The 27,871-nt window shown below is 42.0% G+C and overlaps 1 protein-coding gene across 1 annotated transcript; it reads left to right on the forward strand.

Annotated features, from left to right (window-relative positions):
* On the forward strand, nucleotides 1–27,605 carry LOC133621332 (polypeptide N-acetylgalactosaminyltransferase 15-like). Its single transcript, XM_061983363.2, has 10 exons — nucleotides 1–871; nucleotides 947–1,113; nucleotides 7,308–7,512; nucleotides 7,892–8,059; nucleotides 8,157–8,274; nucleotides 17,369–17,566; nucleotides 17,665–17,796; nucleotides 17,935–18,027; nucleotides 26,844–26,987; nucleotides 27,044–27,605. Exons 1-10 carry the CDS (start codon nucleotides 501–503, stop codon nucleotides 27,206–27,208), a joined length of 1,761 nt encoding a protein of 586 aa, XP_061839347.2. The 5' UTR covers nucleotides 1–500; the 3' UTR covers nucleotides 27,209–27,605.
* Nucleotides 27,606–27,871: the final 266 nt, after the last annotated feature.

A 27,871-nucleotide genomic window follows, 5' to 3' on the forward strand; every position in this document is an offset into this window, starting at 1 on the left:
AGTAGATAGCTGTTGTAAATTTACAGTACTTAAATATTTTAAGTTCTATTTATTAGATATGCAATCAGATCAATGTGCAAGTCAATCTTTTTTTATACAAACAATGCTAATTTCTTTGTGCATGTATACATTTGATTTCCTTGAGAATCAGAAAGCCCATAAAAGGCAACATCACAATATCAACAAAGGAAATGATTCCCTAATTATGTTTGATTCCATTAAACTGTTTGAGCCTAAACAAGGTCAGTAGTGCAACATCACTAAACAATTGTCACAAATAATAAACAGTGAATACAACAATGTAGCAATATCAACAACAAGTCAGACATTTGGGTAAAAAAACAACAACCCTAAATATCGATGTTCTCGTGCCAGTATCAACCCGATACTGGTACTTGGTATCGACATGATCGATATGTGTGTCGGGTTGATAACCTGTCTGGCGTCCAGTGCATCCAAAGTGCTGCTTTGGAAGAGTTGCGCTAACTTGCTCCGCCACCATGAGAAGCATCCGCAGGAGGACGTTGTGTTGGTGCTCGGTGCTCCTGGGACTGCTTGTGTGGGCGCTGTCAGATCTCTTCAACGGCAGCACTCGGCGGGAAGCCGGCGGGACCACGCAGCGCATCCCCGGTCCACCGGGCGGCTCGCACCTGATGGTTCAATTCCGCCACGCAGCGTTGGAGCTGCTGGCGGACTCGGCCCCCATCAACTCGCTTCAGGAGGACCAGCTGTTGTTCGTGGGCTCCACGCAGGGCAGCGAGAAGCCTCCGCACGAGAAGAAGTGGGGCTACAAGGTGCTCAAGGCAGCGAAGAAGCAGGACGCCATGTTGCGTGACCAGGACGTGTCTCTGCCGGAGGTGCGACCACCCGAGTGAGTGCGCAACTTTGACGCCGTGTCGAGTCGTTGGTATGTGATACATAATATTTGACCATGTGTACATGACAGGTGTTTGGAGGATATGTACAGTGAGTCGCTGCCTTCTGCCAGTGTCGTCATCTGTTTTCACGACGAGGCTTGGCCAACTCTTTTACGCACTTTGCAAAGTGTCCTCAACACAGCACCCAAAGACTTCTTGTTGGAGCTCCTCCTAGTGGACGACTTCAGTACTCACGGTATGTCTGCTTCGCTGCAAACACGCATGCATGCATGGCTCTCTTTCTTACATCCATCCATCTCTGCATCATTCACCATCACTGTTACATCCATCCATCTTCTTTACATCATCACTGTTACATCCCTCCATCTCTGCATCATCCACCATCACTGTTACATCCATCCATCTTCTTTACATCATCACTTACATCCATCTATCTCCTCTACATCATCCACCATCACTGTTACATCCATCCATCTCCTCTACATCATCCACCATCACTGTTGCATCATCCATCTCCTCTGCATCATCCACCATCACTGTTGCATCCATCTATCCTCTACATCATCCACCATTACTGTTGCATCCATCTATCACCTCTACATCATCCACCATCACTGTTGCATCCATCCATCTCCTCTACATCATCCACCATCACTGTTGCATCCATCCATCTCCTCTACATCATCCACCATCACTGTTGCATCCACCCATCTCCTCTACATCATCCACCATCACTGTTACATCCATCCATCTCCTCTGCATCATCCACCATCACTGTTGCATCCACCCATCTCCTCTACACCATCCACCATCACTGTTATAAATAAATGATAAATGGGTTGTACTTGTATAGCGCTTTTCTACCTTCAAGGTACTCAAAGCGCTTTGACACTACTTCCACATTTACCCATTCACACACACATTCACATACTGATGGAGGGAGCTGCCATGCAAGGCGCTAACCAGCACCCATCAGGAGCAAGGGTGAAGTGTCTTGCTCAGGACACAACGGACATGACGAGGTTGGTACTAGGTGGGGATTGAACCAGGGACCCTCGGGTCGCGCACGGCCACTCTTCCACTGCGCCACGCCGCCCCTGCATCCATCCATCTCCTCTACATCATCCACCATCACTGTTGCATCCATCCATCTCCTCTGCATCATCCACCATCACTGTTGCATCCATCCATCTCCTCTGCATCATCCACCATCACTGTTACATCCATCCATCTCCTCTACAACATCCACCATCACTGTTACATCCATCCATCTTCTTTACATCATCACTGTTACATCCATCCATCTCCTCTGCACCATCCATCCATCGCCTCTATATCATCACCGTTACATTCATCCATCTCCTCTGCATCATCCACCATCACTGTTACATCCATCCATCGCCTCTATATCATCACTGTTACATCCATCCATCGCCTCTGCATCATCCACCATCACTGTTACATCCATCCATCCATCTCCTATATGTCATTTGTCCATCATCACTTCTACACATCCATCTATATATTTGCACATCCATGCCTCCATCTCCTTTACACATTCATTCAGTTGTCCATCATCACTTCTACACATCCATCTATACCTTTGCACATTCATGCATCCATCTCCTCTCCACATTCATTCATTCGTCCATCATCACTTCTACACATCATCTATATATTTTCACGTTCATTCATTCATCTCTTCTACACATTCATTCATTTGTCCATCATCACTTCTACACATCATCTATATATTTTCACATTCATGCATTCATGTCTTCTTCACATTCATTCATTCGTCCATCATCACTTCTACACATCCATCTATATCTTTGCACATTCATGCATCCATCTCCTCTCCACATTCATTCATTCGTCTATCATCACTTCTACACATCATCTATATATTTTCACGTTCATGCATTCATGTCTTCTTCACATTCATTCATTTGTCCACTATCACTTCTACATGTCTATCTTTGCACATTCATGCATCCATCTCCTCTCCACATTCATTCATTCATTCTTCCATCATTCATTCATTCTTCCATCATCACTTCTACACATCCATCTATATCTTTGCACATTCATGCATCCATCTCCTCTCCACATTCATTCATTCATTCTTCCATCATTCATTCATTCTTCCATCATCACTTCTACACATCCATCTATATCTTTGCACATTCATGCTGCATCCATCTCCTCTACACATTCATTTATTCGTCCATCATCACTTCTACACATCCATATATATCTTTGTACATTCATGCATTCATCTCCTCTACACATTCATTCATTCGTCCATCATCACTTCTACACACCCATCTATATCTTTGCACATTCATGCATCCATCTCCTCTACACATTCATTCATTCGTCCATCATCACTTCTACTCATCCATCTATACCCTGTATATTTGCACATTCATGCCTCCATCTCCTTTACACATTCATTCAGTCGTCCATAATCACTTCTACACATCCATCTATACCTTTGCACATTCATGCATTCATCTCCTCTCCACATTCATTCATTCGTCCATCATCACTTCTACACATCATCTATATATTTTCACGTTCATGCATTCATCTCTTCTACACATTCATTCATTTGTCCATCATCACTTCTACACATTCATCTATATCTTTGCACATTCATGCATCTATCTCCTCTACACATTCATTCATTCGTCCATCATCACTTCTACACATCCATCTATATCTTTGCACGTTCATGCGTTCATCTCTTCTACACATTCATTCATTCGTCCATCATCACTTCTACACATAATTCTATATCTTTGTACGTTCATGCATTCATCTCCTCTACACGTTCATTAATTTGTCCACCATCACTTCTACACGTCTATCTTTGCACATTCATGCATCCATCTCCTCTCCACATTCATTCATTCATTCGTCCACATCCATCTATATCTTTGCACATTCATGCATCCATCTCCTCTATACATTCATTTATTCGTCCATCATCACTTCTACACATCTTCTATATATTTTCACGTTCATGCATTCATCTCTTCTACACATTCATTCATTCGTCCATCCTCACTTCTCCACATTCATGTCTATCTTTGCACATTCATGCATCCATCTCCTCTCCACGTTCATTCATTCATTCTTCCATCATCACTTCTACACATCCATCTATATCTTTGCACATTCATGCATCCATCTCCTCCACACATTCATTTATTCGTCCATCATCACTTCTACATATCCATCTATATCTTTGCACATTCATGCATCCTTCTCCTCTACACATTCATTTATTAGTCCATCATCACTTCTACACATCCATCTATATCTTTACACATTCATTTATTCGTCCATCATCACTTCTACACATGAATCTATATCCTTACACATTCACTCATTCATCTCCTCTACACATTCATTCATTCGTCCATCATCTCTTGTACACATAAATCTATATCTTTGTACGTTCATGCATCCATCTCCTCTACACATTAATTTATTCGTCCATCATCACTTCTACACATCCATCTATATCTTTGTACATTCATGCATCCATCTCCTCTACACATTCATTCATTCATCCATCATCACTTCTACACACCCATCTATATCTTTGCACATTCATGCATTCATCTCCTCTACACGTTCATTAATTTGTCCACCATCACTTCTACATGTCTCTCTTTGCACATTCATGCATCCATCTCCTCTCCACATTCATTCATTCGTCTATCATCACTTCTACACATCATCTATATATTTTCACGTTCATGCATTCATGTCTTCTTCACATTCATTCATTTGTCCACTATCACTTCTACATGTCTATCTTTGCACATTCATGCATCCATCTCCTCTCCACATTCATTCATTCATTCTTCCATCATCACTTCTACACATCCATCTATATCTTTGCACATTCATGCTGCATCCATCTCCTCTACACATTCATTTATTCGTCCATCATCACTTCTACACATCCATATATATCTTTGTACATTCATGCATTCATCTCCTCTACACATTCATTCATTCGTCCATCATCACTTCTACACACCCATCTATATCTTTGCACATTCATGCATCCATCTCCTCTACACATTCATTCATTCGTCCATCATCACTTCTACTCATCCATCTATACCCTGTATATTTGCACATTCATGCCTCCATCTCCTTTACACATTCATTCAGTCGTCCATAATCACTTCTACACATCCATCTATACCTTTGCACATTCATGCATTCATCTCCTCTCCACATTCATTCATTCGTCCATCATCACTTCTACACATCATCTATATATTTTCACGTTCATGCATTCATCTCTTCTACACATTCATTCATTTGTCCATCATCACTTCTACACATCCATCTATATCTTTGCACATTCATGCATCTATCTCCTCTACACATTCATTCATTCGTCCATCATCACTTCTACACATCCATCTATATCTTTGCACGTTCATGCGTTCATCTCTTCTACACATTCATTCATTCGTCCATCATCACTTCTACACATAATTCTATATCTTTGTACGTTCATGCATTCATCTCCTCTACACGTTCATTAATTTGTCCACCATCACTTCTACACGTCTATCTTTGCACATTCATGCATCCATCTCCTCTCCACATTCATTCATTCATTCGTCCACATCCATCTATATCTTTGCACATTCATGCATCCATCTCCTCTATACATTCATTTATTCGTCCATCATCACTTCTACACATCTTCTATATATTTTCACGTTCATGCATTCATCTCTTCTACACATTCATTCATTCGTCCATCCTCACTTCTCCACATTCATGTCTATCTTTGCACATTCATGCATCCATCTCCTCTCCACGTTCATTCATTCATTCTTCCATCATCACTTCTACACATCCATCTATATCTTTGCACATTCATGCATCCATCTCCTCCACACATTCATTTATTCGTCCATCATCACTTCTACACATCCATCTATATCTTTGCACATTCATGCATCCTTCTCCTCTACACATTCATTTATTCGTCCATCATCACTTCTACACATCCATCTATATCTTTACACATTCATTTATTCGTCCATCATCACTTCTACACATGAATCTATATCCTTACACATTCACTCATTCATCTCCTCTACACATTCATTCATTCGTCCATCATCTCTTGTACACATAAATCTATATCTTTGTACATTCATGCATCCATCTCCTCTACACATTAATTTATTCGTCCATCATCACTTCTACACATCCATCTATATCTTTGTACATTCATGCATCCATCTCCTCTACACATTCATTCATTCATCCATCATCACTTCTACACACCCATCTATATTTTTGCACATTCATGCATTCATCTCCTCTACACGTTCATTAATTTGTCCACCATCACTTCTACATGTGGACATTCATGCATCCATCTCCTCTCCACATTCATTCATTCATTCTTCCATCATCACTTCTACACATCCATCTATATCTTTGCACATTCATGCATCCATCTCCTCTACACATTCATTTATTCGTCCATCATCACTTCTAAACATCCATCTATATCTCTGCACATTCATGCATCCATCTCCTCTACACATTCATTTATTCGTCCATCATCACTTCTACACATCCATATATATCTTTGTACATTCATGCATCCATCTCCTCTACACATGAATTCATTCGTCCATCATCACTTCTACACATTAATCTATATCTTTACACGTTCTTGCATTCATCTCCTCTACACATTCATTCATTCTTCCATCATCACTTCTACACATCCATCTATATCTTTGCACATTCATGCATCCATCTCCTCTACACATTCATTCATTCGTCCATCATCACTTCTACACATCCATCTATATCTTTGAACATTCATGCATTCATCTCCTCTACGCGTTCATTAATTTGTCCATCATCACTTCTACACATCCATCTATATCTTTGCACATTCATGCATCCATCTCCTCTACACATTAATTCATTCGTCCATCATCACTTCTACACATTAATCTATATCTTTACACGTTCTTGCATTCATCTCCTCTACACATTCATTCATTCTTCCATCATCACTTCTACACATCCATCTATATCTTTGCACATTCATGCATCCATCTCCTCTACACATTCATTCATTCGTCCATCATCACTTCTACACATCCATCTATATCTTTGAACATTCATGCATTCATCTCCTCTACGCGTTCATTAATTTGTCCATCATCACTTCTACACATCCATCTATATCTTTGCACATTCATGCATCCATCTCCTCTACACATTCATTCATTCGTCCATCATCACTTCTACACATCCATATCTTTGAACGCTGCACATGCATCCATCTTTCCCCCGTACTCATGCGTCCATGTGGCCATCCATCATTCATCCATCCATCTATGCATGGTGTCATTGCAGACGAGCTGAGGACTGCGCTGAGTGAATACTTGTCAGGAGTGAACAGGGTGCGTTTGATTCGCAGCAGCAAGCGTCTGGGTGCGGGCGGCTGTCGCAGCCTGGGTGCATCCAGAGCTTCGGGGGAGGTGCTGGTTTTCATGGACTCCCACCTGGAATGTCCCAGCGGCTGGCTGGAGCCACTCCTGGAGAGGGTGGCCCAGGACAGGTAGCGGTCTTCTTCACCTGCCAGGTGTGGTTGTGTGATTGCAAAGGCAGAAGGTCTCATGACCTTCAGACTTGTGCAGTGGGGCTCCAATTAGTCAGCCAATCTTCTCACATGATTGTCCTTCTTTCTCTTTTGCTCCCAGACCTCTTGTCTTCTTGTCAATGTTTACTTTCTTCTCTGAAGATTTTAGCACATGGTGCAAATATTTCTAACACATGCTGTCCAGGGCTGACTAATAAAGGACACACACACACACACACACACACACACACACACACACACACACACACACACACACACACACACACACACACACACACACACACACACACACACAGTCTCTCTCTCTCTTCATGGAGGTGGTGTTTTGTGTGTGCAGGACCAGAGTTGTTTCCCCCATCATGGATGTGATCCATTGGCAGACCTTCCAGTACAACGCCACCCAGTGGCCGGTGCGGGGAGTGTTCAACTGGAATCTGGACTTCTACTGGGAATCCAAAGCCGAGCAGCCAGACTGGGACTCGGACTCGGCGCTTGAGCCTGTGCTGTGAGTCGTGGATGAAACCTCCGTCTTTTTCTTTGGTTCTCCTGACATGGTGACGTGTGGGAATGTGTGACTTCATCCTGTCTTCACTCTGCAACAGGAGTCCAGCGTTAGGGGGCGGAGTCCTGGCCATGGACAGACTCTTCTTCCACCATGTGGGAGCCTACGATCCCGGGATTGTGCTGTGGGGAGGGGAACACCTTGAGCTGTCAATCAGGGTAAAGGAAGTATATTCTATTTGTACTCTCATCCGGCATGGTTATTCATCTGATTCACAATGGTCAAAATACATTCCATCTTTCCCAACTCTTTGTTCAAAATCAAACACAATAGTTTGGGGTGTGAATCTTTGGCCACCTCACCATTCCTTCCCATTCCTGAGGTGACCACTTGATTCAGAATTGAATGTCCACTCAAACAGATTTTCCCAATTAAGTATTTGGTATAATAATTGTCATGAAAATGTTTCAAAACTGCTTGCTTACTTCTTCTTGCATATATGCTTTGTTTGTGTGTGTGTGTGTGTGTGTGTGTGTGTGTGTGTGTGTGTGTGTGTGTGTTCTGGCAATGCTTACTTAATGGGGACATCGCTCTGTTTACACAGTCACCTTTAGGGGACCTCTGACGGTATGGTGACAAAAAAACAGGTCCCCTAAAGGGAAACCTTTTTAAATGATAGTCAGATCCATTCTGAAGAGGCCTAAGTGAAAAGTGAAACATTTGTTATCCTGGCATTAAAGGCCTACTGAAACCCACTACTACCGACCACGCAGTCTGATAGTTTATATATCAATGATGAAATCTTAACATTGCAACACATGCCAATACGGCCGGGTTAGTTTACTAAAGTGCAATTTTAAATTTCGCGCGACATATCCTGCTGAAAACGTCTCGGTATGATGACGTCAGCGCGTGACGTCGCGGATTGTGGAGGACATTTTGAGACAGCATGATGGCCAGCTATTAAGTCGTCTGTTTCATCGCAAAATTCCACAGTATTCTGGACATCTGTGTTGGTGAATCTTTTGCAATTTGTTCAATGAACAATGGAGACAGCAAAGAAGAATGCTGTAGGAGGGAAGTGGTGTATTGCGGCCGACTTTAGCAACACAAACACGGCCGGTGTTTCATTGTTTACATTCCCGAAAGATGACAATCAAGCTTTACCATTGGCCTGTGGAGAACTGGGACAACAGAGACTCTTACCAGGAGGACTTTGAGTTGGATACGCAGACACGGTACCGTGAGTACGCTTCCAAACATTTGATCGCTTGCCCGTACGTGCGTGCTGCTATGTGCATGTCACGTAAATAATTTAATGTATACACCCTGATGATTATCTTGTGGGATGACTGTATTATGATGATAGTATATATGATAGTATACATCTGTATCATGAATCAATTGGACCCCGACTTAAACAAGTTGAAAAACTTATTCGGGTGTTACCATTTAGTGGTCAATTGTACGGAATATGTACTTCACTGTGCAACCTACTAATAAAAGTCTCAAAAAGTCTCACGTACGTAACTTTGGGGACTTAGGGGAAATATATGTGCTGTATGAACTTTGGGGAGGTGAACGGTACTTTGGGCTGTGGGATTGAGTGTGTTGTGCAGGTGTTTGAGTTGTATTGGCGGGTTATATGGACGGGAGGGGGGAGGTGTTTGTTATGCGGTATTAATTTGTGGCATATTAAATATAAGCCTGGTTGTGTTGTGGCTAATAGAGTATATATATGTCTTGTGTTTATTTACTGTTTTAGTCATTCCCAGCTGAATATCAGGTCCCACCCGCCTCTCACAGCATCTTCCCTATCTGAATCGCTCCCACAAGCTCTCTAGTCCTTCACTCTCACTTTCCTCATCCACGAATCTTTCATCCTCGCTCAAATTAATGGGGAAATCGTCGCTTTCTCGGTCCGAATCGCTCTCGCTGCTGGTGGCCATGATTGTAAACAATGTGCGGATGTGAGGAGGTCCACAACCTGTGACGTCACGCTACTCGGCAAGGCTTTTTTATCAGCGACCAAAAGTCGATGTTCTCTACTAAATCCTTTCAGCAAAAATATGGCAATATCGCGAAATTATAAAGTATGACACATAGAATAGACCTGCTATCCCCGTTTAAATAAGAAAATCACATTTCAGTAGGCCTTTAATAGTACTGTGATTCTGTATGGTATCCATCCTTAGTTAAAACTAATATATTTTTCCAAAAACAAAATCTGGTTTAGTGTTCCTTAGGATGACATTTTCATACAGCATGATTATAAAACATTACCGGTATTACCTTAAAGTATGATTCACATTCAGAATTTTGCAGACATCTTCATTACCGCTAAATAGCAGTTTTCAGTAATGTCACAGAAGATGCAGGATTTGCTTCAACATTTAAGTGGTGAAACGTCCTTTAAGAGGACAGCTGTAGTGCTGTATTCTAAGGATCATCCATCCATCCATCCATCCATCTTCTTCCGCTTATCCGAGGTCGGGTCGCGGGGGAAGCAGCTTAAGCAGGGAAGCCCAGACTTTCCTCTTCCCAGCCACTTCGTCCAGCTCCTCCCGGGGGATCCCGAGGCTTTCCCAGGCCAGCCGGGAGACATAGTCTTCCCAACGTGTCCTGGGTCTTCCCCGTGGCCTCCTACCGGTTGGACGTGCCCTAAACACCTCCCGAGGGAGGCGTTCGGGTGGCATCCTGACCAGATGCCCGAACCACCTCATCTGGCTCCTCTCGATGTGGAGGAGCAGTGGCTTTACTTTGAGCTCCCCCCGGATGGCAGAGCTTCTCACCCTATCTCTAAGGGAGAGCCCCGCCACCCGGCGGAGGAAACTAATTTCGGCCGCCTGTACCCGTGATCTTGTCCTTTCGGTCATAACCCAAAGCTCATGACCATAGGTGAGGATGGGAACGTAGATCGACCGGTAAATTGAGAGCTTTGCTTTCCGGCTCAGCTCCTTCTTCACCGCAACGGATCGATACAGCGTCCGCATTACTGAAGATGCCGCACCGATCCGCCTGTCGATCTCACGATCCACTTTTCCCTCACTCGTGAACAAGACTCCTAGGTACTTGAACTCCTCCACTTGGGGCAGGGTCTCCTCCCCAACCCGGAGATGGCACTCCACCCTTTTCCGGGCGAGAACCATGGACTCGGACTTGGAGGTGCTGATTCTTATCCCAGTCGCTTCACACTCGGCTGCGAACCGATCCAGTGAGAGCTGAAGATCCTGGCCAGATGAAGCCATCAGGACCACATCATCTGCAAAAAGCAGAGACCTAATCCTGCAGCCACCAAACCGGATCCCCTCAACGCCTTGACTGCGCCTAGAAATTCTGTCCATAAAAGTTATGAACAGAATCGGTGACAAAGGGCATCCTTGGCGGAGTCCAACCCTCACTGGAAACGTGTCCGACTTACTGCCGGCAATGCGGACCAAGCTCTGACACTGATCGTACAGGGAGCGGACAGCCACAATCAGACAGTCCGATACCCCATACTCTCTGAGCACTCCCCACAGGATCTCCCGAGGGACACGGTCGAATGCCTTCTCCAAGTCCACAAAGCACATGTAGACTGGTTGGGCAAACTCCCATGCACCCTCAAGGACCCTGCCGAGAGTATAGAGCTGGTCCACAGTTCCACGACCAGGACGAAAACCGCACTGTTCCTCCTGAATCCGAGGTTCGACTATCCGGCGTAGCCTCCTCTCCAGTACACCTGAATAGACTTTACCGGGAAGGCTGAGGAGTGTGATCCCACGATAGTTGGAACACACCCTCCGGTTCCCCTTCTTAAAGAGAGGAACCACCACCCCGGTCTGCCAATCCAGAGGTACCGCCCCCGATGTCCACGCGATGCTGCAGAGTCTTGTCAACCAAGACAGCCCCACAGCATCCAGAGCCTTAAGGAACTCCGGGCGGATCTCATCCACCCCCGGGGCCTTGCCACCGAGGAGCTTTTTAACTACCTCAGCAACCTCAGCCCCAGAAATAGAAGAGCCCACCACAGATTCCCCAGGCACTGCTTCCTCATAGGAAGACGTGTCGGTGGGATTGAGGAGGTCTTCGAAGTATTCCCTCCACCGATCCACAACATCCGCAGTCGAGGTCAGCAGAACACCATCCGCACCATACACGGTGTTGACAGTGCACTGCTTCCCCTTCCTGAGACGGCGGATGGTGGTCCAGAATTGTTTCGAAGCCGTCCGGAAGTCGTTTTCCATGGCCTCGCCGAACTCCTCCCATGTCCGAGTTTTTGCCTCCGCGACCGCTGAAGCCGCACACCTCTTGGCCGGTCGGTACCTGTCCGCTGCCTCCGGAGTCCTATGAGCCAAAAGAACCCGATAGGACTCCTTCTTCAGCTTGACGGCATCCCTCACCGCCGGTGTCCACCAACGGGTTCTAGGATTACCGCCACGACAGGCACCAACCACCTTGCGGCCACAGCTCCAATCAGCCGCCTCGACAATAGAGGCGCGGAACATGGTCCACTCGGACTCAATGTCCAGCACCTCCCTCGTGACATGTTCAAAGTTCTTCCGGAGGTGGGAATTGAAACTCTCTCTGACAGGAGACTCTGCCAGACGTTCCCAGCAGACCCTCACAATGCGTTTGGGCCTGCCAGGTCTGTCCGGCATCCTCCCCCACCATCGCAGCCAACTCACCACCAGGTGGTGATCGGTAGAAAGCTCCGCCCCTCTCTTCACCCGAGTGTCCAAAACATGAGGCCGCAAATCCGATGACACAACTACAAAGTCGATCATGGAACTGCGGCCTAGGGTGTCCTGGTGCCAAGTGCACATATGGACACCCTTATGCTTGAACATGGTGTTTGTTATGGACAATCTGTGACAAGCACAAAAGTCCAATAACAAAACACCACTCGGGTTCAGATCCGGGCGGCCATTCTTCCCAATCACGCCTCTCCAGGTTTCACTGTCGTTGCCAACATGAGCGTTGAAGTCACCCAGTAGGACAAGGGAATCACCCGGGGGAGCACTTTCCAGTACTCCCTCGAGTGTATCCAAAAAGGGTGGGTACTCTGAACTGCTGTTTGGTGCGTAAGCACAAACAACAGTCAGGACCCGTCCCCCCACCCGAAGGCGGAGGGAGGCTACCCTCTCGTCCACTGGGTTGAACTCCAACGTGCAGGCTTTGAGCCGGGGGGTAAGAAGAATTGCTACCCCAGCTCGTCGCCTCTCACTGCGTGCAACGCCAGTGTGGAAGAGAGTCCAGCCCCTCTCGAGAGAACTGGTTCCAGAGCCCTTGCTGTGCGTCGAGGTGAGTCCGACTATATCCAGCCGGAACTTCTCTACCTCGCGCACTAGCTCAGGCTCCTTCCCCCCCAGCGAGGTGACGTTCCACGTCCCAAGAGCTAGCTTATGTAGCCGAGGATCGGACCGCCAAGTGTCCTGCCTTTGGCTGCCGCCCAGCTCACACTGCACCCGACCTCTATGGCCCCTCCCATGTTGTGGTGAGCCCATTGGAGGGGGGACCCACGTTGCCTCTTCGGGCTGTTTTCTAAGGATCATGTCATATTTAATTTGAACTTTTTTTTTTTTAAATGGTCCTCAGTAGTCACATACAAATTTGTGTGAATTATGCAAAAATATTTAAATTTGGTCCCTATGAACCAAGGTTCAAGGTTTTATTCGTCACATGCAGAGTACACCAGAGTGAAATGCTTTTTTCCATGCTCTTCAGATATTGCGTACAGTGGGATCCAAACACTAGTTGCAGAATCTAATACACTAAATACAAAATACCATATTAACTCTTTTTCCCCAGGGTCCCCAGTAAGAATGATCAGCACATTACTTCATCAATCCAGAGATTTAAAGACGTGTATGAGCTAACTGGGCAGTGGCCATTTGTCTAATTTTTTTATGCCTCCACAACCTGTAGAAAGGGTGGTCCCCACAAGTGATGATCAAAAACTTGGTCCCCATTCCAAATGATAACCAGTATGTGTGTGGTTGTGTGTGTTCTTGTATTTCTACCCTTCTTGAGACATCGACAAGGAAATATACCTTCCATATGACGACCGGTGAACGAGTTAGGACATAAATCCATCCCTTCCATCCATTTACTACCGCTTGTACCTTTCAGGGTCGCGGGGGGTGCTGGAGCCTATCTCATAAATCATTTTCCCAATACGGAAAACCATTGCATCTAATAGAAAATGTCTCATTTGCACCCCTGGTAGTGAAATCTATCAAAATTAGGGTGGTCCCAAAAAGGAGGGATTTTTCAGATTGACTGTGTGTCGGTTTTAAAAGTGCTCCGCCTCTGGTCAACATATGAAATAACAAGTGTGTGTAAAAATGCGAAGTGCTCTCCCTCTGGCCAACAGGTGCAATAACAAGTGTGTGTGTAAGAAATTGAAAGACGATGGCCAAAAAAAAAAAAAAAAAAAAATGTATATAGAGACATACTGTAATAACTTGAAGTTAATAATGAAGATTAACCAATTACAAACTCTTCAAACACTAACCTCCTCAAACCCATCAGGACAAACTTACAGTCAATGGGCCGCCAGGCTTTCTACTCGACCGCACCCGAACTCTGAAACGCTCTCCCCGACCATCTTAGAGCACCACAGTCGGTCGACCATTTTAAGAAGGGACTAAAAACCCACCTTTTTAGCACAGCTCTTATCTAATTTCTCTGCCTTCTTGTTTTTAAATACATCCATCCATCCCATCCATTTTCTACCGCTTATTCCCTTTGGGGTCGCGGGGGGCGCTGGAGCCTATCTCAGCTACAATCGGGCGGAAGGCGGGGTACACCCTGGACAAGTCGCCACCTCATCGCAGGGCCAACACAGATAGACAGACAACATTCACACTCACATCCACACACTAGGGCCAATTTAGTGTTGCCAATCAACTTATCCCCAGGTGCATGTCTTTGGAAGTGGGAGGAAGCCGGAGTACCCGGAGGGAACCCACGCACTGCTTGCCTATCTGTTTTATCCAGTGCTTTCATGCTTTTATTTCTATTTTTATCTAGGTTTCTGTTTTATCTAATGTTTATCTAGTGTGTGTCATGATTTCATTTCTATTTTTATTTTTTTTTATATATTCTAACTTTCTATTTTTTATTTTTTTATTTTTATTTTTTTTATACTTTGTAGCACTTTGAGATTTTAACAAATGTAAAGTGCGTTACAAATGTAATTCATTATTATTTATTATTTATTACAAACAAAAAATTTAATAAAAACAATTTACTAAAAGCTTACATTTTTTATATTTGTATAGTTTGTATATATTATTAATGTTGAAAATATAAATTTGTATATATCTAGAAAGGGTGGTCGTAGAGAGGTAGGCATTTTTCGGAGGTCTCAAGAAGGTACGTAACAAATACAAGAACATGTGTGTTTGTGTGCGCGTGAGAGTGGGTGCGCGCTCGCGTGCGTGTATATATATATATATATACAGGTATATCCATCCATCCATTTTCTACCGCTTGTCCATTTTCGGGGTCGCTGGAGCCTATCTCAGCTGCTGTCTAAATAAAGAATGGAACCCCTACCAATAATTTAGGTGGGAAAATAGATATTTAATTAATCCATGAATCATCATTATTCCACAGCAATCCTGTGACTAATCTAATTCAAATGTAATCGTCTGGTGGCACAAGTACAGCCGTCCCTTGTTTATTGTCACTAATTGGTTCTGGACATGACTGCGATAAATACAAGCAGGAATCAATCATTACAAATTCAATATTTTCATAGCTGGAGTATGAAAACATTTTTCTAAGTACGTTTTTCAACATTATTAGAACCCTCTATACACAAAATAACAACCTTTAGTCACCTTTAAATTCAATTCATCCAATATAGCAGGGATTCTCAAACTGTGGTACGGGTACCACTAGTGGTACGCGGGCTCTATCTCGTGGCCTCTAGTAGCCAAAGGAATCACTTAATTGTATATTGTATGTAACAGTTGTACTTTCCTTTACTCAAACACAGTTTTACAACTGTGTAATGTTTCCGTATACTTGCTAAATAAAACATTTGCCTGGTTTTTCATGAATATTTAGGCCTACGGCGCTACTGAGTTTGAATGTTGTTCATTATGGCGATACTTGGAGAACCAAGTGTTTTCTGAGGTGCTACTTGGTGAAAAAACACTACATTGTAGTAATTATAGTGTTTATAGTTATTATTGTCATGTTGCTTGAGGCTGAGCCAATCAGTGGCCACGATACTGAACAATGCGATTGCATTGGTATAGTAAATACAACTGCAGTACGGATATTTTGAGTTTATTTTAAAAATGCTTTTTAAGGACCAGAAATCAGAATCAGAATCAGAACTACAAGGGGAAATTAAGACTGTAGAATGTTTTTTTATTTTTTATCTCTGATTCGTTGACGCTCGATAGAGTGAGGGACGACTGTATTTATTAGCAAGGTCCGATAATGGCTTTTTTTCCGATATCCGATATTCCGATATTGTCCAACTCTTAATTACCGATACCGATATCAACCGATACCGATACCTATACAGTCGTGGAATTAACACATTATTATGCCTAATTTTGTTGTGATGCCCCGCTGGATGCATTAAACAATGTAACAAGGTTTTCCAAAATAAATCAACTCAAGTTATGGAACAAAATGCCAACATGGCGCTGCCATATTTATTATGGAAGTCACAAAGTGCATTATTTTGTTTAACATGCCTCAAAACAGCAGCTTGGAATTTGGCACATGCTCTCCCTGAGAGAGCATGAGGAGGTTGAGGGGGCGGGGTTGGGGGGGGGGGGGGGTAAGGGGTAGCAAGGGTGTATATTGTAGCGTCCCGGAAGAGTTAGTGCTGCAAGGGGTTCTGGGTATTTGTTCTGTTGTGTTTATGTTGTGTTACGGTGCGGATGTTCTCCTGAAATGTGTTTGTCATTCTTGTTTGGTGTGGGTTCACAGTGTGGCGCATATTTGTTACAGTGTTAAAGTTGTGTATACGGCCACTCTCAGTGTGACCTGTATGGCTGTTGACCAAGTATGCATTGTATTCGCTTATGTGTGTGTGTGAAAAGCCGTAGATATTATGTGCCCGGGGCGGCACGCAAAGACAGTGCCTTTTAAGATTTAATGGCGCTCTGTACTTATACCTACGTCCGTGTACACAGCGGCGTTTTAAAAAGTCATACATTCTACTTTTTGAAACCGATACCGCTAATTTTGAAAACAAATGCTGATAATTTCCGATATTACATTGTAAAGCAGTCCGGTATTATCGGACATCTCTAGTATTTATGTTGTTTTTTTTTCTTCTTCTTTCTGACACTGGCCTAGGTGTGGTCATGCGGGGGCTCCATGGAGGTGGTCCCCTGCTCCCGTGTGGCCCACGTACACCACCAGCACCGCCCCCCTAAGCGTTTCCCAGACCAGGAGCAGCTGGAGAGGAACAAGATCCGCATAGCTGACGTATGGATGGAGGCGTACCGCAAGATCTTCTACAGGAGGGACACTCTGGCTCATTTCATCAGGCAGGTGTGTGTGTGTGTGTGTGTGTGTGTGTGTGTGTGTGTGTGTCTGTCATGTGACCTGGTCACCAGCCAGAAACCACACACATGTTTTATTATGTGCAGTCTGAGAGCCCTAATATTACTGAGCGCCTGCTGCTCAAGAGGACTCTGGGCTGTCAGGACTTCCACTGGTACCTGAGTACAGTTTATCCCCAACTTTACATCCCCCAGGATAGACTGGGACTGTCAGGCGAGGTATATCTCACACACACACACACACACACACACACACACACACACACACACACACACACACACACACACACACACACACACACACACACACGCGCGCGATGGTTGAATAAGAAGAATGTGTTTTCGTCCCAATGGAAGCTGTACAACATGGCGTCCGGCGGCTGTGTGGACCACCGCCCAGGCCATGGTGGAGCCATGATCATAGCGCCATGCAGCGGTACAGGCAGCCAGGTAACCATGACAACAGTTCATATCAGGAATTTGCAATGTTTGCTTCCTGTCTTCAGCGCTAAGCCTTCTGGGTAATGTAGTCTATCTACATTTACTTCCCAGTTTCTATGTATGTATATGTCGTTGAACTTGTATTTATCCCCGTCAAGACAGTTACAAACACATTCTCATTTGCAATGCGTTAGAGATGTTGAAGTGTGATGGTAATCTCTCAAAAATGTTCCTTCAGTGAATGTGTAGGAACTAGGGTTGTACGGTATACCGGTACTAGTATAGTACCGCGATACGAATGAATTATATTTGGTACTACACCGTCTCCAAAAAGTACCTTTCTTTTTTTTGGATAAAATAATAGAATGAGAAATGACAATATGTTACTGCATACGTCAGCAGCTAAATAAGGAGCCTTTGTTTGCTTACTTAATAACAAAAGAAAAGTTGTCTCTTATGTTCACTATTTTATTTAAGGACAAAATTGCAATTATGTTTAATGTACCGTAAGATTTTTTGTTAAAATAAAGCCTATAGTGCCATCTTTTGGGCATCATCATATAATTATTAATACAATACCGTAAAATATCAAATAATAATATACCGCATTTTTCTGAGTATAAGTCGCTCCGGAGTATAAGTCGCACCGGTCGAAAATGCATAATAAAGAAGGAAAAAAACATATATAAGTCGCACTGGAGTATAAGTCGCATTTTTAGGGGACATTTATTTGATAAAACCCAACACCAAGAATAGACATTTGAAAGGCAATTTAAAATAAATAAAGAATAGTGAACAACAGGCTGAATAAGTGTACGTTATATGAGGCATAAATAACCAACTGAGAACGTGCCTGGTATGTTAACGTAACATATTATGGTAAGAGTCATTCAAATAACTATAACATATAGAACATGCTATACGTTTACCAAACAATCTGTCACTCCTAATCGCTAAATCCAATGAAATCTTATACGTCTAGTCTCTTACGTGAATGACCTAATAATATTATTTGATATTTTACGGTAATGTGTTAATAATTTCACACATTAGTCGCTCCTGAGTATAAGTCGTACCCCCGCCAAACTATGAAAAAAACTGCGACTTATAGTCCGAAAAATACAGTATTCAGTGACAACCAAAACCATCCTGTCCGGATTCAGAAAGGCTGGAATAATTGGAACTGCAACTGACGATGACTCTGACGTAAGCGATGTACCGATAGAAGAGGAAGCGGCGCATTGTCTACCTTTGGAGTTGGCAGAGATGTTTAGAAGCGACACCGAGGAAGAAGATTTCATGGGATTTAGCGATTAGGAGTGACAGATTGTTTGGTAAACGTATAGCATGTTCTATATGTTATAGTTATTTGAATGACTCTTACCATAATATGTTACGTTAACATACCAGGCACGTTCTCAGTTGGTTATTTATGCCTCATATAACGTACACTTATTCAGCCTGTTGTTCACTATTCTTTATTTATTTTAAATTGCCTTTCAAATGTCTATTCTTGGTGTTGGCTTTTATCAAATACATTTCCCCCAAAAATGCGACTTATACTCCAGTGCGACTTATATATGTTTTTTTCCTTCTTTATTATGCATTTTCGGCCGGTGCGATTTATACTCCGGAGCGATTTATAATCTGAAAAATACGGTATATTATATTTGCCGGGTCAAATTTGCGTCCCCATTTATTGCGTTTTTATTGGTAGTCTTCAAAGTAATCACCGTATTTTTCGGACTATAAGTCGCAGTTTTTTTCATAGTTTGGGCGACTTATGTGTGAAATTATTAACACATTACCGTAAAATATCAAATAATATTATTTAGCTCATTCACGTAAGAGACTACACGTATAAGATTTCATGGGATTTAGCGATTAGGAGTGACAGATTGTTTGGTAAACGTATAGCATGTTCTATATGTTATAGTTATTTGAATGACTCTTACCATAATATGTTACGTTAACATACCAGGCACGTTCTCAGTTGGTTATTTATGCGTCATATAACGTACACTTATTCAGCCTGTTGTTCACTATTCTTTATCTATTTTAAATTGCCTTTCAAATGTGTATTTTTGGTGTTGGATTTTATCAAATACATTACCCCCAAAAATGCGACTTATACTCTAGTGCGACTTATATGTTTTTTTCCTTCTTTATTATGCATTTTCGGCCGGTGCGACTTATACTCCGTAGCGATTTATAATCCGAAAAATACGGTAGTTTATATTTGCCGAGTCAAATTTGCGTCCCCGTTTATTGCGTTTTTATTGGTCGTCTTCAAAGTAATCACTGTATTTTTCGGACTATAAGTCGCAGTTTTATTTTATAGTTTGGCCAGGGGTGCGACTTATACTCAGGAGCGACTTATGTGTGAAATTATTAACACATTAGCGTAAAATATCAAATAATATTATTTAGCTCATTCACGTAAGAGACTAGACGTATAAGATTTCATCGGATTTAGCGATTCGGAGTTACGGATTGTTTGGTAAACGTATAGCATGTTCTATATGTTATAGTTATTTGAATGACTCTTACCATAATATGTTACGTTAACATACCAGGCACGTTCTCAGTTGGTTATTTATGCCTCATATAACATACACTTATTCAGCCTGTTGTTCACTATTCTTTATTTATTTTGAATTGTCTTTCAAATGTCTATTCTTAGAGTTGGGTTTTATCAAATAAATTTCCCCAAAAAATGCGACTTATACTCCAGTGCGACTTATATATGTTTTTTTCCTTCTTTATTATGCATTTTCGGCCGGTGCGACTTATACTCTGGAGCAATTTATAATCCGAAAAATATGGTAGTTTATATTTGCCGGGTCAAATTTGCGTCCCCGTTTATTGCGTTTTTATTGGTAGTCTTCAAAGTAATCACCGTATTTTTTGGACTATAAGTCGCAGTTTTTTTCATAGTTTGGGCAACTTATGTGTGAAATTATTAACACATTACCGTAAAATATCAAATAATATTATTTAACTCATTCACGTAAGAGACTAGACGTATAAGATTTCATCGGATTTAGCGATTAGGAGTGACGGATTGTTTGGTAAACGTATAGAATGTTTTATATGTTATAGTTATTTGAATGACTCTTACCATAATATGTTACGTTAACATACCAGGCACGTTCTCAGTTGGTTATTTATGCGTCATATAACGTACACTTATTCAGCCTGTTGTTCACTATTCTTTATTTATTTTAAATTGCCTTTCAAATGTCTATTCTTGGTGTTGGATTTTATCAAATAAATTACCCCCAAAAATGCGACTTATACTGTAGTGCGATTTATATATGTTTTTTTCCTTCTTTATTATGCATTTTCAGTCGGTGCAACTTATACTCCGGAGCGATTTATAATCCGAAAAATACGGTAGTTTATATTTGCCGGGTCAAATTTGCGTCCCCGTTTATTGCGTTTTCATTGGTCGTCTTCAAAGTAATCACCGTATTTTTCGGACTATAAATCGCAGTTTTTTTCATAATTTGGCCGGGGGTGCGACTTATACTCAGAAGCGACTTATGTGTGAAATTATTAACACATTAGCGTAAAATATCAAATAATATTATTTAGCTCATTCACGTAAGAGACTAGACGTATAAGATTTCATCGGATTTAGCGATTCGGAGTTACGGATTGTTTGGTAAACGTATAGCATGTTCTATATGTTATAGTTATTTGAATGACTCTTACCATAATATGTTACGTTAACATACCAGGCACGTTCTCAGTTGGTTATTTATGCCTCATATAACGTACACTTATTCAGCCTGTTGTTCACTATTCTTTATTTATTTTGAATTGTCTTTCAAATGTCTATTCTTAGAGTTGGGTTTTATCAAATAAATTTCCCCAAAAAATGCGACTTATACTCCAGTGCGACTTATATATGTTTTTTTCCTTCTTTATTATGCATTTTCGGCCGGTGCGACTTATACTCTGGAGCAATTTATAATCCGAAAAATATGGTAGTTTATATTTGCCGGGTCAAATTTGCGTCCCCGTTTATTGCATTTTTATTGGTAGTCTTCAAAGTAATCACCGTATTTTTTGGACTATAAGTCGCAGTTTTTTTCATAGTTTGGGCAACTTATGTGTGAAATTATTAACACGTTACCGTAAAATATCAAATAATATTATTTAACTCATTCACGTAAGAGACTAGACGTATAAGATTTCATCGGATTTAGCGATTAGGAGTGACGGATTGTTTGGTAAACGTATAGAATGTTTTATATGTTATAGTTATTTGAATGACTCTTACCATAATATGTTACGTTAACATACCAGGCACGTTCTCAGTTGGTTATTTATGCGTCATATAACGTACACTTATTCAGCCTGTTGTTCACTATTCTTTATTTATTTTAAATTGCCTTTCAAATGTCTATTCTTGGTGTTGGATTTTATCAAATAAATTACCCCCAAAAATGCGACTTATACTGTAGTGCGATTTATATATGTTTTTTTCCTTCTTTATTATGCATTTTCAGTCGGTGCAATTTATACTCCGGAGCGATTTATAATCCGAAAAATACGGTAGTTTATATTTGCCGGGTCAAATTTGCGTCCCCGTTTATTGCGTTTTCATTGGTCGTCTTCAAAGTAATCACCGTATTTTTCGGACTATAAGTCGCAGTTTTTTTCATAATTTGGCCGGGGGTGCGACTTATACTCAGAAGCGACTTATGTGTGAAATTATTAACACATTAGCGTAAAATATCAAATAATATTATTTAGCTCATTCACGCAAGAGACTAGACGTATAAGATTTCATCGGATTTAGCGATTAGGAGTGACAGATTGTTTGGTAAACGTATAGCATGTTCTATATGTTCTAGTTATTTGAATGACTCTTACCATAATATGTTACGTTAACAGACCAGGCACGTTCTCAGTTGGTTATTTATGTGTCATATAACGTACACTTATTCAGCCTGTTGTTCACTATTCTTTATTTATTTTAAATTGCCTTTCAAATGTCTATTCTTGGTGTTGGTTTTTATCAAATAAATTTCCCCAAAAATGCGACTTATACTCCAGTGCGACTTATATGTTTTTTTCCTTCTTTATTATGCATTTTTGGCCGGTGCGACTTAAACTCCGGAGCGACTTATACTCCGAAAAATACGGTAACTCTTTGATACAAAGTCTTAAATTTTGATTCGCCGAAAGTTTTATCAATCACAAATACTGTCTCAGTTTGCACTCGAACAACTTTACCACGAGGGGCTGACAAAATAAAAACTTCATTGTAAACACTAAGGTGTGTGTAAAGTCACTAAATGAGTTGTTTTAGTCTTTGTGAGTCCATGGAAACGTCACTTTTATCTCCTGCTGGATCAACATCGTTCGAGGATGGAGACAGGCTAGCTGTTAGCTTCAAGCTAACCAGCACCCGACCAGACTCCTTCACCCCAAAAACATACTTTGCACGTCAACAAACGGGGCAAATATGTGCCTTTCGAAGTGTTAATGTGCGAGGAGTGTTCCAAAGGAGTCTCTTGGAGAAGTGGCTGACAAGTTAGCATGTGTCGCTCGCATCGCTGACAGTGACGTCATCACCGTCATTGTTTACTGAAGCAGAGATGCTGACTGTGCGTTATGATAAACGCGCAAGCATTGCCAGGCTCTGCTTTTTATTGTTAGACCTATCAGATTTAATTTTTTATTATCTACAGCAGGGGTGTAGCTAATGTTTTAAAGGCCCACGGCACATTCTACAAATACTATTAAAATAAGCAAAAACATAACAAAAGTGGAATAAAAAAGCTTACAGATGAAATGTAACATACAAATAGTTGCAATGTTAACTATTAAAACAAAGCTGTTTTTTTCTTTAAAACTGCCATTGCTCAAAACCATACTTGCCAACCCTCCCGGATTTTCCGGGAGACTCACGAAATTCAGCGCCTCTCCCGAAAACCTCCCGGGACAAATTCTTCCCAGAAAATCTCCCGAAATTCAGGCGGAGCTGGAAGCCACGCCCCCTCCAGCTCCATGCGGACCTGAGTGACGTGTCAACAGCCTGTATTCACGTCCACTTTCCCACAATATAAACAGGTGCCTGCCCAAACACGTTATAACTGTAGAATAATCGAGGGCGTGTTCTTGGTTTCTTATGTGGGTTTATTGTTAGGCAGTTTCATTAACGTCCTCCCTGTGCGGTAACAACACACAACAACAACAGTCATGTTTTATTCTACCGTAAAGCAGTTCGTCTGCCGTAAACAGCAATGTTGTTGTAATATATTGATTTGGAGGCAATAACCAGGCGAGGTGATGAAGTACGTCTCTTTACTGTAGACTTCAGAACAGACTCACACACTTGACGTCAGGTGCGCAACACCACGTAAATCGTTGGCCAACCAAAAAGTACTTCACATCAAATATTCCACTTTGAAAAATATTTTTTGTTGAAAATGTTGCATATTTTATGTTTGCCATAAAAAAAAACATAGTTTTCTTTGACAAAAAAGGAAGAAAACAAACAAACAAATACACAACATAAAAAAACTAAAAAAAACTTAGAATAGATCTGAAGTTGATGTAGACTCTAGAGATCTATCCATCCATCCATTTTCTACCGCTTATTCCCTTCGGGGTCGCGGGGGGCGCTGGAGCCTATCACAGCTACAATCGGGCGGAAGGCGGGGTACACCCTGGACAAGTCGCCACCTCATCGCAGGACTCTAGAGATTTAAGCGTTAAAGGCCTACTGAAATGCGATTTTCTTATTTAAACGGGGATAGCAGGTCCATTCTATGTGTCATACTTGATCATTTCGCGATATTGCCATATTTTTGCTGAAAGGATTTAGTAGAGAACATCGACGATAAAGTTCGCAACTTTTGGTCGCTAATAAAAAAGCTTTGCCTGTACCGGAAGTAGCAGACGAGTAGCGTGACGTCACAGGTTTTGGAGCTCCTCACATCTGCACATTGTTTACAAGCATGGCCACCAGCAGCGAGAGCGATTCGGACCGAGAAAGCGACGATTTCCCCATTAATTTGAGCGAGGATGAAAGATTCGTGGATGAGGAAAGTGAGAGTGAAGGACTAGAGGGCAGTGGGAGCGATTCAGATAGGGAAGATGCTGTGAGAGGCGGGTGGGACCTGATATTCAGCTGGGAATGACTAAAACAGTAAATAAACACAAGACATATATATACTCTATTAGCCACAACACAACCAGGCTTATATTTAATATGCCACAAATTAATCCCGCATAACAAACACCTCCCGTCCATATAACCCGCCAATACAACTCAAACACCTGCACAACACACTCAATCCCACAGCCCAAAGTACCGTTCACCTCCCCAAAGTTCATACAGCACATATATTTCCCCAAAGTTACGTACGTGACATGCACATAGCGGCACGCACGTACGGGCAAGCGATCAAATGTTTGGAAGTCGCAGCTGCATGCGTACTCACGGTACCGTGTCTGCGTATCCAACTCAAAGTCCTCCTGGTAAGAGTCTCTGTTGTCCCAGTTCTCCACAGGCCAATGGTAAAGCTTGACTGTCATCTTCCGGGAATGTAAACAATGAAACACCGGCTGTGTTATCCGGCACACCATTCAAGGGGTGCATTCTACGGCGGGGGTGCGTTATCCGGCACAACACCTGCCGCAATACACCGCTTCCCTCCTACAGCTTTCTTCTTTGCTGTCTCCATTGTTCATTGAACAAATTGCAAAAGATTCACCAACACAGATGTCCAGAATACTGTGGAATTTTGCGATGAAAACAGACGACTTAATAGCTGGCCACCATGCTGTCCCAAAATGTCCTCTACAATCCGTGACGTCACGCGCAGACGTCACCATACTGAGACGTTTTCAGCAGGATATGTCGCGCGGAATTTAGAATTGCAGTTTAGTAAGCTAACCCCGGCCGTATTGGCATGTGTTGCAATGTTAAGATTTCATCATAGATATATAAACTATCAGACTGCGTGGTCGGTAGTAGTGGGTTTCAGTAGGCCTTTAAATAAATAATGTATGTATGCCCTGGCACACTATTATCATAATTTCATGACCGAAGCAAAAAACTTTTTACACTTTTATTCTGAAATAAATACACCTACAACTTATGAAATAAAAATATAGAAAAAACTACCGGCAGCGGTAAAGTTTAGATCCATGAAGGACAAAAGAAAGTGAATGAATGTTTAGAACTGAATACATTTACATATGCATAAACATTTGTTTTCTTTTGTATTATTTTTTTTAATGAATTAACGTTTATGACAACCTTTTTCCAAAACACAATATAGAATGTGAGATATAACAGGATAATGCATACATTTATCATTTGTTTTCAAAACGGTTACAAAAAGGTTGGGCCCCAAAAATGTACTGTGGGACCCCATTTTTATGACTTGATGGGGTCCCTGGGCCTGGGGCCCCGTTTTGAAAGTTCCTCGCGCCAACACTGGAAAAGTATCAAAAAGTATCGAAATACATTTTGGTACCGGTACCAAAATATTGGTATCGAGACAACACTAGTAGGAACATGAATTAACTTTAGAGACGGACAAACAAAAACATACACAGAGAATGTCCGCAACTTGGAAAGGACAGAGCAGACAATATGTGTTTCTATGTTGCAAGTGAATCATTCATTATTCCTGCCATCTACTTTGAAGTCTGCCTGCTATAAAAGGAGCAAAACATCAACATGTGGCAATCCTTTGCTTTTTTAAGGTGAAGATTATGAGGAACAAATTGTGACAGAGTCATAAAATTGCAAGTTGATTCAATGTTACTGTCAAAGAACTTTGTCGTCCTTGCAGCACTGCGAGCTGAACTCTCAAGGGGAAGTGCGATGGGGCCCCACGGGGGCTTGGTGTTTGGACGCCATCGAAGGACGGGTGGCCCTCTCCCAGTGCGCCAGCCACCGACCAATCCGCAGCAGGCTCCAGTGGACCTTCCTCAAGGTATGAAGATCACCCTCACATTTTTGGAAGAAACTCCTGACCTGCTCTATTTTCAGCTGAGCGGCCAGCTGCAGCACCAGCACTCACACCTGTGTGTGGAGGCCGTCAAGGCCAGCGTGCCACCCAGCGTGCCACCCCACGGGGCGGGGGACCTCTTCTTGCGGCCCTGTACGCCTCATCCTGCCCAACAGTGGCTCTTTGAGCAGCTGGTGTCTCCATGACCACACACCAATGGACTCCATCTGCAACACCTGGGTGCTGTATATCTTTACATATTATTACATACTCAAGTATGGACAAAAAGGATGAGGCACGCCTACTATTCATCTCATCCCATTTTAGCGATCTCTGACCTCTTTCCCACAAGCCTTTTCTAGCTGCAACTGCATAACTTCCTCACCTGGTTTTACGGCTAGCATCGTGGCCGACTGTCCCATTATTTTTGTCCATATTGTCGTACATATTACTGATGTTATGTGTTCCTGTTTTAGGGATTATTCTTTCTACTCTTAATTTAATAGACTAATAATACATAAATGGAAGCAGTGGTCACGCAGGACATGTGTGTTTCTTTCATAGAACACAGCAAATACAGTATATGTACAAAATACCATAGAAATAAATGTGTTATATATATATATATATATATATATATATATATATATATATATATATATATATATATATATATATATATATATATATATATATATATATATATATATATATATATATATAATCAAAAAAAATGTGTATGTATGTTAGAAAATGTAAGTCTGCCATGAGGTGGCCACTTGGATCACTAGGGTCTTGTCCAACCCCGAGAGGGAAGAGCAGTAGGAAATGGATGGAAAAGAATATATACATTTATGTAAATAAATGTA

This window comes from Nerophis lumbriciformis, linkage group LG21 (genome assembly GCF_033978685.3).
Source record: "Nerophis lumbriciformis linkage group LG21, RoL_Nlum_v2.1, whole genome shotgun sequence".
Lineage (NCBI taxonomy): Eukaryota > Metazoa > Chordata > Actinopteri > Syngnathiformes > Syngnathidae > Nerophis > Nerophis lumbriciformis.

What these genes read in the sequence shown, in the direction of transcription:
- LOC133621332 (XM_061983363.2), top strand. Translation starts at nt 501, where the DNA reads ATGAGAAGCATCCGCAGGAGGACGTTGTGTTGGTGCTCGGTGCTCCTG. An exon ending in GAGAGGGTGGCCCAGGACAG is followed by an intron (nt 7,513 to 7,891) that starts GTAGCGGTCTTC and finishes TTGTGTGTGCAG; the next exon opens with GACCAGAGTTGTTTCCCCCA. An exon ending in TCGGCGCTTGAGCCTGTGCT is followed by an intron (nt 8,060 to 8,156) that starts GTGAGTCGTGGA and finishes ACTCTGCAACAG; the next exon opens with GAGTCCAGCGTTAGGGGGCG.